Raw genomic sequence first — 11,649 nt, 5'->3', positions numbered from 1 at the left:
CTTCGTAAATTGTTCAAAAATTTACTTTCACTACCATCGTGTGCGAAAAATATATGTTTAAACTCATTGAGTCCGCATTTTTTTCTTGGATTAAAATCAGTACAAAACATTAAAAATATTGTACTAATACGTGATACTTGAGTATCGATTATTTCAGATCTGTTACTAATATATTTGAGTACTCAAACATTTTTAGCAAATATTGGTAATAATGACATAATTTTCTTTTCGGATGAAAATCGATACAACGTTGAAAATATGATACTAATATGTGATATTTGACTACTAATTGTTTTAGATCTAATACAAAAGATAAGATTTTGAGTATAAATTGAAACATATTTATTAATATCATCATTTACTGCACATATTTGGGTATACACATGATATATTAATACTATATCTGAAATAGTTGTTAATCTAATATTAACATTAATACAATATTTTCAATCGAAAAGACAAATGTCTAATTAGTAATAATATTTGTTATATATATTTGGGTAATAAAAAATCATATATTAGTATCAAATATGAAAGAGCTGATACTCCAACATCATATATATTAGTACTATATTTCTAAGTTTTTGTATCAATTTTATTTTAGAAAATATACGTGGGCTCAGAGAATGTGCGTACATTTTGTTGTAGATCGGACATGCAAACATGTAAATTTTTTGACAAAAACAAAATACAAATTTAAAGCAAATTTATCCAATATTCTTTGGTACTTTCATAATGAAATTATGTGTTCTGTCCCAAAGCATTTGCTACTTTTCCCAATGGTTTTCATTTTTTCCCGATTTGGTTCTCTTCACATATGTACTTACTTTATATTGATTAAAGAATATATACATGGAAATCTCAACCATTTTCAGTGTTGTCTGGGTGGTGTAGCTGGTTATCACGCTAGTCTCACACACTAGAGGTCCCCGGTTCAAACCCGGGCTCAGACATCATTTTTTTTTCCATTTTCTATTTAATAATATTCCGAAGCACATTTCTCCAATTTTCCCCTAAAAACCTCAAATAGAAATCAAACATTTTCATTTTCACAATCCGACCGATCACATTCCTCTCCACCAAATCTCTCCCGTAATCATCAATTGTACCTTTTCTTCAGCCCAAATTCTTTCCCCTCGATCGTCAATTAAATTACGTTGTTGCCTTTATTTTTTTCGATTGTTTCTTCCTAGGGTTTCTCTCGATCATCTGGATCAAAAAATCTGGTTTATTGAATATCAGTAATGGATTGGGGAAACGTCACGACGGAGGATCTGATCGATGCTCTGCGAGAGGTGGATTGGTCGTCGCCGCCGCGTCCGGTTTCAGAATTCTTCTCCCGATTCACCGTCCCGCGTTCTTATGCTAAATGGAACAGTCGTGTCAAGTGCAATCTCTATTAGTACGAATCTTCTCTTTAACTACTCTTATAAGAATGTATCTCTACGACGAAGACTCCCCAGGGACAAGGGGTACTTGATTTGTGATACGATTCCTAAATTTGAGTTTTGAGAAGAATGATTTCCGAGTTTCAGTGATTTTGCGATGCTTGTTTAGCCATTAAATGATGTGTATCGATAGTATAGTTTCATGATGTGGGGGGACTTGGTAGGAAAAAAAATGAGAAACTGTCAGATATATGGGTTTGATGTCTGATGTTTTTAATCTTTTGTTATCTGAAAATATCTTACTTCTCGGTGATGGTTTTAAGCTTCTTATTTGTCTAGTGTAAATGATTTAGGTTTAAATTACGTGGTCTGAGTTTTTTGCAGTATGTATTTTTTTTCTATATGTGCATCAGAAAAGTTTATTTAGTGTTTTTCACTGCAATTCTAACTTGCTTCTCGTGTTGTTTCTATTCTTTCTCAGCTATCGGACCAATTATTTCATATTGGTCGTCTTCATTCTTGGTATGGAACCTATTGGGAACCTGATTTCATACATCCTATGCACTCATGTCCATGTTTGTCTTTCTGTACATGGCATGCAATCACATATCTATGCTTGTCTTTGATTTCTAATTTAAGTATCTTCATGCTTTGGGGTTTCAGGGATGGGATTTCTTCGGAGTCCCCTTGCTATTGTAGCAGCATTAATGACAGCACTGAGCATTGCGTTTCTGAACGATAGGTACGGATTTCTAAAATAGCCCTAGTTTCTTATGGGTATTTAATCTGTCGTCCATAAGAATTCACCATCAATTTGTTTTCCTTATTTGGGTGGACTGATGTCGTTCTTCTTGTTTTATGAAATTTTCTGAAGGTGCAAAGTTTGATCTTGAATGTGAAAATTCTACTCTAGAATCAATTGAATAAAACGCGATTGGGATGTGGTGGACAGTAGCCACTTTAAGTTAGTCTACAGCCAATTAATGTTGATTCGGCTGAAAAAATGGCTGATAGCTGTCACTTTCCTATTACTCTGCAATACAGAATCAGCATGTCTGCAGGGTGCTTTTGAGAACATCGCGTCGAATTGTATCCCTCTCATGTTATGTGCTATCTACAAGTTAAATTTCTCATTTTGCTTCTTTGTTTGTTGTGGATCATTCATCATCATGAGCTCAAGATGGCTGCTATTCCATAGCGAGTACTATAGGCTGTGAAGAAATTATGGCGAACTGTTTATTGTCATCTGAAATACTTGAGCTGGTCGGGTCAACATAATTATTCTGTCATTTCCCTGCCCTGTGTAGCCCTCCACCTGCTTTGATTAAGTGAAGCTAGAACGGATTCATTTAGGAATCTTATTAGTTAATAAATTTCCATACAGCTTTGCAGGTACTTTCAGTGAAAAGGTCACAAGAACTGTCAGGAAGCTTTCTCCACATTTGGCTGCCAAAATGAGGCCTGCCCTCACGTAAGTTTGTTTGCAACTTTGAAATTGTTAAGCATCCGAATGCTGTCCCTTACCTATATATGTCATTCATTTAGGCCTGTAATTCGTGGGCGACCATCTGCAAAAAGAGCAATTCATGTATGTGGACAGCCTCGTTGGGTATTTGTCTTGTTATCTTCTGTGGGTAAGTAATTTTTAAGTTCTTTCCATCATAAAAGGAATGTCATTTGAAGAGTAAGCTGTAATGATTTTTTTATAATATTCTACTTGCAGTTGGTTTCATCCTCTGGTTTGTTTCGTGTGGCCTTCTTACTCTCTTGTGGGCACTTGCTATTGGCCTTCTTGGTAATAATTTTTTTGTGGTTTTTTTTTTCATTTGTGATTATAATGGCCTCTAATTATACGAACCCCCTCCCCCACCTCAGCCACCCTCATTCATGCAAGCTTTAGAACACCAAATCTCAAAGCTCGTCTGAACACATTCCGCGAGGAATTCCGTGCAGTTTGGCGCAATTATAGTGAGCTGTAGCTTGCGGAAAGAGCAAGTAAGTTATTTTGCTTTGATCAATCTCTAATTAATCTCTCTGTCTTCCTTCCCTCTTAATCTTTGTTATCTATTTTATCTTTATTTGTCATGGTGATCTTATAACTTCTGTCTTGTTTGTGTAGTTGCATGATTGTTTCCAGGGGGAAATAATTTTCTTTCCAATCTCAAAATGTGGAAAATATTTCTGTTCTCCAAGACTGTTATGTGGATACGATGCCTCATGTATTGCTTTATCCTAAAATATGTCATTTTTTCTTTGCAAGAATACATTGCTGGTGTCATAATTTCAAACCACACAATTTCCCTGAAGTTGGGGGAACTGGATAGGTTGGTAGTGCTTAACTAAAGAACACCGCTTTAGGTTTACTATATGAATATAACTGTATTAATAGTTACTATCTGGATATCATGGTATAAATAGTTATTGTAAAAATGAGGAAAATAGTGTATACAATCTCATTATCGGTTCAAAAATCCTGGTGTCGGTTGAAAAATAAGCTGCCAATGAACATATTCTTTCAGTTTCACTGTTTATCCTCGTGATTTATTTGAAGTTAATGGTCAGCATTTAAGCGATTTGTGCATGAGGTTGTGTTATTCACCTAGAACAAATTTTGTCTCCATCTTCGTACAATGGATCTGTTTAATCTTTCCAGTTACCGTGTGATATTGTTACTCTATTCCATTTGAAAATCAAATTCTCTTTTCAATATCACCTCAGGTATGACTGATGATATTTACTTCTTTATGTAGGGTACCTGTCCGTCATGGTCACGTCACATATGTTCTCTACGCACCGTTAGATTTTCAACTTTTTCCATGTCGTATACTATACTCAAGTTTCTTGAAGAAACGTGCGCTGCTAAGATCTGCAGATTGGTAGAAGGTTGTAAATTTCTTGAATTCCTTGTTAGATTTCACTGGTTTTGACGGTTGTGATTTGGTTATGGGAAATCTTTTGGATTTTATATTTAAAGATTTCCTATTATGGTGTGCTCATTGTCTACTTAGCAAGTAGAACTTAATATTGTCCGATTAAATTATGGCGTTTGATGAACGAATATTTGTTTTTAAAGCATGCTCCATCCTCATAATAATGGCCTCAAAAATCGATAAAAATTCTTACCTTCTCGAAAAATTAAAAAATGTCTGCTTCGTCAACTGGTCGATAGTACGAATGACTAAATGATGAATGAAAAGGGTAGGTGAATGGATGCTTTTTTTTTCCTTAATATTTACTCATGTCTATCTTGACATTTGCTGATACAACTTTTTGCATATCATGTGTCTAATTTAAAATGAGATTTTTACCTTCCTTCCTTGTATAACATACAATCAAGGTAAATTGATAAATATCAAATTTATTATTGAATACGGAGAAGATGAATGAAATCTAAATTAAAAATAGATTAGGAAAATAGTTTACTACATGTTATTATCACGTCGTAGAAGGCTGGAAATTTAATTTCTATTCACTCATTTTTATATACAATAATAACAAATATATTTCCATTATTTTGATATCGTTGAGTGAAGTGTCCACCTATCTTTTGGAAAAGGAAACTATTCAAATCTTTAATTTGATGGTCTCGATTATTTTATTCGAAATCTTCTTATCTAAGACAATCAAGTGTATTGCGTCCTAGCGTATAACTTATTTACTTCATGGAAAGAAAATACGCAATACATCGCCAAATAGCTGTCCCCAAGAAAAGCAAAATGACATGCATTTACTAAGTAAGATTCACGGTACCATAGCTCTTTCCTTAATCTCACAGTCTGTCCAACCATTTTCTCCCTCTCTTTCAAGCTAACTCCATGTGTACTGTACTTCCATTTCGTCTTTTCCATTTTTCAATAATTTCATACTTAATGGCAACTATTGATGCTAATTAATCATGTGTTTTTAGCTGTGAAACGATAAGTCTCATATTAGGCCGAGCGATCGATGAGGGGTATGGGATCGATCATGGGATATTACTTGAATTGGGCTCGAGCTGTTGCGACGGCTTGTGGCTTCATGCTGTTGATTGGGTTGGCCTGCTGTTGTCTTGGCAGCAAACCTCGGCGGTACGGAGACAGTAGCAGCAGCACCGGGGCTTGTGGTTGCGACGGTGGTGTGTGAAGTCCGATCAAATATACGTTCGGGGAAAGACCAGCAAGCGATACGTATTCTCTGTGAATATGAATATAAATTTATTTATTAATTATAGCTTAATTTATTTATTGGGCTTTTAATTTTAGGGGCTTTTGTTGTTTGACTAGATTTGGTTTCGTTAATTTATTTATTTATACAGCGTAGTTCAACTGTGTGTGTGAAATTATCATAATTAACACGAAACACGTTATAAAAATAAAATTACGGATATGAAGTTTATATAAAATATCAAACATATATTTGAAATTCGTCGATCTAACTACAAATAATTCTCACTTTCAGGAATAAAAATGAGTATAATTTTTTAAATGTACTCTGAAATTGCTCTATGAACGAAAGAAAGAAAAATTATTCCTCACTTATTATTTATAACTAATTTTTGAGTGTGGTGACTAGTTGTCCCAACTCGATGAATGATTGCATGACAAACCATTAAATAATGAGTTTAAAAAAGGGATTCAATAGTTAACGCGCAATTTCAGTAGCTGTTACAGTGTTCATCCTCCATTAAAATATTGAAAATGGCTCTGAAAATCGAAATTTACGTTCGTAAACAAGTCAAAAAATGCACATGTAAGTATTATATGACAGAGGGGCATCAAGTTTTTTTTGCCGTAATTTTCTTGGAACGAACCCCGACGGTTCTTTTTTGGTCGTACGGCTGTGGGATGAACCGATTTTATCATGTGTCCAATCCAACCTACTCCATTCACGCATTGTAAGCACCACACAAGCGAATTTTGAAATTGTATGCATTCGGAGAATATTTTATTGAAGTGGGTTTGCGAAAATGGGGGTGATTAGAGTCATCTAGGCGTATCTTTTCATATCTTAGGATAAGGGCCTTCAGATTTGAAGCAAGGAAAGACATTTTTCTGAAGTAAATATGAAGGATTTGTTTGGAAGTCCAGGGACAGTTAGTGGCTTGCTGTTAAGAACTGGGCAGTGTTTATTTGCAGCTGGCTCCATTGGAGCTATGGTTTCCGCTCTTGGGTTTTCTAACTTCACCGCTTATTGGTAAATCTGATTTCTCTTCTGCCTCTTTAATGTTCTTATTTATTGCTTAAAGATTCTGTTTGGCGAAGTTAGCGAACACTCATTAAAGATTCTCTGTTCGTACATTTTTTGTCTTGAATACTTTGGCAACTTCCAGTTTTGATTTTACTGTAAACCCATCAGAAGTAATTATGCAGACACATAAGATCTGTTTCTACATGATGTTGAAAGTTCAATTCTTTCTCGAGCTTGGTTTGCTCGGAAAGCATTGGAATGTCATGAAATTTTCACCATTGTTTTGATAATAGACGAATTTGCAGCTTCTCGAAACACCTTTGGGAATTTAAGGTTGTTGATCACGTTTGAATGCTGGCCTGGAAATGGTAATAACTGACAGGACTCTTGATTGATTATGCTTAGGTAATGTCGATGGAAAAGACATGGTATGTCTGCCTTTGTGGAGATTTGGAAAATACAAAGTTAACTAAGTAAGCGTGTTGTTGGCTGGTATCTGTTTGATCTCTGGTCATACCAATTTCAGTCAGAGGGGCTGAATTGGTAGTTGAAAACACACACGATTTTCATCTCTTCCTATTGTTGGCTTATATACAAGAGACTTCCTTTCAAACTGTGATAACATGCTGTAAATATGGAACCTGGTGCCTGCTGATTGCTTTTCGATGAGGTTTGTTGAATCTACTCGTTTTATTGTATTGATTTGATTTGGCCTTAATTGGATTCAGCTACCTTATTGCCTCGATGGGGCTTCAAGTTTTATGGAGCTTTGGTCTTGCATGTCTTGATGTTTATGCTTTGCGGATAAGAAGAGACCTTCACAGTCCAGTTCTAGTGAGCCTGTTCATTGTTGGTGATTGGGTAATTTCTAGAGGACGCACTTTAAATTCTACTTGCTGCATCACAGAGTGCTCTGCTCGATATGTTCCAGTTGTTTTTCATATTTTATTAACGACCTTTTGACTAATTGTAATACTTAAACGCAGGTAACAGCAACATTATCACTTGCTGCTGCGTGCTCATCGGCAGGGATTGCAGTTTTATATGCAAAAGACTTGAAGTTTTGTACTGGTCCGACACATCTTCCATGCAAAACATTCGAGCTCTCCATAGCTCTAGCATTTATCACATGGTTCCTTATTGCAGTGTCATCTTATGTAATGTTTTGGATATTGGCTTCAGTTTAAATGAATTTGGATTGAGATTTTCAAGCTCGAATTCGAATCGATTATTTTTCTAGAGATTTGAATTCAATGTCAACAAGCTCGATGTTATAGAGCTTAAATCAAGTTTGAGCTTGAGCTTTCTTGTACATCGACAAAAATATCTTTTAATTCGAGTTTAGACGGTTCTTGAGCTACTTGGCTGTTTGCAAACTAGTTGATTCTTTTTCCCCATCAACCCAAGAGCAAATCAAGCTCAAGATTTGTGCGATAGTTTCACAAGAGATCTAATGTTTGAGAATTGGTTTTGAAAATCTATATCTTGTATTGTTTTCTAATCAATGACATAATTTTTAGTTTAAATTGTGTTCGAATAAATATTTACATGGAATGATGTTTTTCATATGGTATATTGGGAAATCAGCAAAAGTTGAATGAACTATAATGATTATGTTGGCAAGTGTATAAATTAATAAATTTTGTTTTTTGAAAAAATAGTGAGAATGAAATGATGTTAGCTTATTTTATTCTAAGGAGTGAAAAGTTTTTTTTCCCCTCAATGATTGATTGTTGAAAGATACTAAATTATGAATCATAACGTGGCTGGCTGGTAATTATTTAGTCTACAATTTATGATTCAAACCAAGTTATAATTTCTTCAAACAAGTCATATTTATACAAATTGTTAAAGATTAAATATATTAAACATAACTGATGAACAAAATACAATTAATCATTAATAAAATATTCTATTAATATATTTTTTTAAAAAAAATTGACGATAAATTATTAAAACAATATATAATTATTTTTAAATTAAAAAATTAGATGAATAAAATATTTTATCAATAATTAATGTTATTTTATTCATCTATGATGTTTAGTACATTTAATTTTTAATAATTTGTGTAAATGAACCTTCTTTGAACAAAATATAACACAATTTTAAACATCAAATGTAGCATATGATTCATCTTATAAATAAGTTGAATGGATTTTATAAGTCTCAATTACATTATAAAATATATCAAGTCAACTCACGTATGTACAAAAATATTATTTTTTTTCAAAAAAATATCTATTTATGGTTTAATAAAATATTTTAAATTTAATATATAAATTCAAAATAAAAAATTACGTGAAACCTACCAAATATTTAAACACAGAAGAGAGTTACCGCAGCATAAATTTTGGTAGAAATTGACGTTGTCTATCAAATTGGGCGGCCGTGTCTCCCGACTTCGGAATATCGTATCGTAAATCTGCGGGACAGCTTACGTCACGTTAAAATACTCTCCTCGATTCTTTTTAAATTTTAAATTTATTTGACATCGTCGTGTAAGATCCATAAAATTATCTTGCGTAAGAAATACACACCTCTTGATGTTGTGTTAAAAGATCCAAATCCTTCAAATTTTTCTGGTTGTGCAGTAAACTTTACCAGTTATACAAATCACATATATAATATTAAAATGCTGATAAAAGTACACAATTCAAAAAATATTTGAGCCGGCCGTCAATGTCTCGATATTATTTTGAAACATATAAAAGAAAAACTTCTGCAAGCGAATTAAATAAAGCCTTCAACTCAATAAATTTTAGATGTTTTTGATGTTATTTATCGTAAATTTCAAATTCATCGTAATATGTTTATATCATGTTTCATGTTAATTACGATGAATTTTATGTTTATCTCAGTATTGTTGTGATTTGAAATTCATTTTATTTTGTGTAACTAAATAATCTATTACTTTAAGATTTAATATGTTATTTCATTGTGAATAATAAAATTATAATTGAAATTCATAAATTTCAAATTGATATTCTCAAATGCAGCCTCGTCGATGTTGATCATCCCTCTTGTCGCTTAATTTTTTTTCTCCATTTTTTCTTTTAAATTTTAGGTGTTTTTAGCAAGGTTGAAGTAAAGAATACAAGTCATAGTGGTGCTGCATAAATTAATTAAATCTCATGAAATAAAATTGTAGCATTGTTCCTTAATCAAGTCGGAAAATAATAATAAATATGTTGAAATCAAATTGACAGTGTAAATGAACCGAATCGAGTCGATTATGCTGAAAAATTAAGACTCGAATTTGGCTTAAAATAAATATATTCAAGTTTGAACTCGATTCGAAACTTGAAAAGTTGAATTTTTTTTTATTCGAGTTCTATTTGAATTAGGGATTGAATTCAAGTTCAGTTCGAAAGATTCGAACATGTTCGCGAGTTATTCGAACTATTACTCGAAAATATATATTCGAAAGGCTCGAAATCTATTTATATAATATATATTTATATTATAATAATTAAGTATCAAAGCTCACGAGCTTCTTGCGAACTGTCAAATAATATAATCTGATCTCGAATTCGACAAGAAAAAAGTTCGAACATGTTTAAGTTGATAAATTCGAATACGAGTCAATTTTTTTTCAAGCTAACTCGAAAAGTTCGCAAATTGAATCGGTTTGTTAATACTTCTGATTGGTATCACCTTCGGCTTTCGCCGATCCTCATGGATGATAACGAGACAATCTAAGAATAAAATATTATACTTTGACAACATATATTCGTACCTCAAAACAACCACAACATTGAAATATATATATAAATTGTCTAAATTTATAAATCAGAATAAAGTCATCTCCAACTCAAAATCTAAAGAAGATAGGCAGAGCCCATTGGGCCAGGAAGCCCTATAAATCAGTGCGCTGCTATACTTTTTCTCAAATTATATTATATTAATAAAAGCCAAAAGTCTTCCCACCAAAAGCAAAAGCCATTTGCCCCAATGCAATCCTCCCCGCTTTCGATCATTCGCACAGCAAATCGTATCTAATTACGGATTCTGCGATCGAGTTTGCAACAGTCGTCAATGGAGGCAAACGAGTTTCAATTTATTCACCATTCTTTTATTTTATAGTTCACATTACTTTAAGTTTTTCTGTGTTTTGTGTTGTCGAACTTTAGTTTCATTGCTATTCGTTTGTCTTTGCTTCTTTTGTGGATGGATTTGGTGGATATATGTGGTTTTTCTATTGTTTTGGCCAATGCTGTCGGTTATTTTTGCAGTTTTCGAGCTGGATTACGCCAGTAACGCCGTCCTTTCACGCGTTTCTATATCCATCCATCTCACGAAATCAAATCTCTGTTGAGAACCTCAATCAGTTTATAAGATTTTGAGAACAAATATACAACAAACTGAGTATCAATGGCTCAAGTTTTATTGCTAATGATATTGGCTTATATAGCCATACAACAACTCAACAAGAATAAAGGAAAAGATAACAGAAACATAGACCAAGTCAAAACAAATTAAATGTCCCTACATAACAGGACTTTATTTAACAAAGATCAGTAAACCCCTTCATTTCCTCCCTTAAACTAAATGCTATTTAGCAATTAGATTATGCTCGAGATCTCGCAAACTCCCAACATCTTTCGAAGCTTCTGAAAGGCTTCAAGCTTCAATGGTTTAGTCATTATGTCTGCTACTTGATCTTGACTGCCACAATGAATCAATTCAATCTTACCATCTTTGGTAAGATTCCTCAAGAAATGAAATCTCACATCTATATGTTTACTGCGACCATGCATAACGGGATTTTTTGACAGCTTGATAGTAGAACTGTTGTCGCACATCACAGTAATGCAACCTTCATCAGAGCATCCCAGCTCTTTTAAAATTCTTTTCATCCAAACTCCTTGACAAGCACAGACGGCAGCCGCTACAAATTCAGCTTCTGTAGTAGATAAGGTCACGATTGGCTGCTTCTTTGAACACCACGAAACAGCACCTGAATTCATTAAGAAAACATATCCCGAAGTACTCTTCCTATCCTCCATATCTCCAGCATAGTCACTGTCAGTGAATGCCAACAACTTACCATCTCCTTTTTTCATATAATGAATTCCATAGTCCATAGTCCCTT

The 11,649-nt window shown here is 33.6% G+C and overlaps 2 protein-coding genes and 1 non-coding gene across 4 annotated transcripts; all 3 read left to right on the top strand.

Moving 5' to 3' along the window:
* The first annotated feature begins 879 nt into the window (after window positions 1-879).
* On the top strand, window positions 880-953 carry TRNAV-CAC (transfer RNA valine (anticodon CAC)). Its single transcript has one exon. It is a non-coding gene; the product is annotated as a tRNA-Val (tRNA).
* Window positions 954-1,000: 47 nt separating this feature from the next.
* Window positions 1,001-4,385, top strand: LOC142548577 (PRA1 family protein A1). Of its 2 annotated transcripts, none has more exons than XM_075656968.1 (8): window positions 1,001-1,402; window positions 1,870-1,910; window positions 2,052-2,130; window positions 2,773-2,859; window positions 2,934-3,022; window positions 3,112-3,183; window positions 3,264-3,383; window positions 3,508-4,096. In XM_075656968.1, exons 1-7 carry the CDS (start codon window positions 1,245-1,247, stop codon window positions 3,365-3,367), a joined length of 630 nt encoding a protein of 209 aa, XP_075513083.1. In that variant the 5' UTR covers window positions 1,001-1,244; the 3' UTR covers window positions 3,368-3,383; window positions 3,508-4,096. The 2 variants fall into 2 exon arrangements, with proteins under 2 accessions (XP_075513083.1, XP_075513082.1); XM_075656967.1 differs by lacking the exon at window positions 3,508-4,096 and adding an exon at window positions 4,139-4,385 and having other exon boundaries at window positions 1,002-1,402.
* Window positions 4,386-5,713: 1,328 nt separating this feature from the next.
* On the top strand, window positions 5,714-7,901 carry LOC142548576 (CASP-like protein 5B2). Its single transcript, XM_075656966.1, has 3 exons — window positions 5,714-6,560; window positions 7,283-7,415; window positions 7,541-7,901. The coding sequence occupies exons 1-3, from the start codon at window positions 6,430-6,432 to the stop codon at window positions 7,739-7,741; spliced, it is 465 nt and encodes a 154-aa protein (XP_075513081.1). The 5' UTR covers window positions 5,714-6,429; the 3' UTR covers window positions 7,742-7,901.
* Window positions 7,902-11,649: the final 3,748 nt, after the last annotated feature.

The sequence above is a fragment of the Primulina tabacum genome, chromosome 6 (assembly GCF_025594145.1).
Source record: "Primulina tabacum isolate GXHZ01 chromosome 6, ASM2559414v2, whole genome shotgun sequence".
In the NCBI taxonomy this organism is placed as follows: Eukaryota; Viridiplantae; Streptophyta; class Magnoliopsida; order Lamiales; family Gesneriaceae; genus Primulina; species Primulina tabacum.
The sequence above is the reverse complement of the archived record's forward strand: the minus strand, read 5'-3'. Positions and strand labels throughout refer to the sequence as shown.

Bases quoted from the DNA above. Each gene is read 5' to 3' on its own strand.
- LOC142548577 (XM_075656967.1), top strand. From the start codon at position 1,245: ATGGATTGGGGAAACGTCACGACGGAGGATCTGATCGATGCTCTGCGA. The intron at 1,403-1,869 runs GTACGAATCTTC...ATTCTTTCTCAG, and splicing joins GTCAAGTGCAATCTCTATTA to CTATCGGACCAATTATTTCA. The intron at 3,184-3,263 runs GTAATAATTTTT...CCCCCACCTCAG, and splicing joins ACTTGCTATTGGCCTTCTTG to CCACCCTCATTCATGCAAGC.
- LOC142548576 (XM_075656966.1), top strand. From the start codon at position 6,430: ATGAAGGATTTGTTTGGAAGTCCAGGGACAGTTAGTGGCTTGCTGTTA. The intron at 6,561-7,282 runs GTAAATCTGATT...AATTGGATTCAG, and splicing joins TCTAACTTCACCGCTTATTG to CTACCTTATTGCCTCGATGG. The intron at 7,416-7,540 runs GTAATTTCTAGA...ACTTAAACGCAG, and splicing joins TGTTCATTGTTGGTGATTGG to GTAACAGCAACATTATCACT.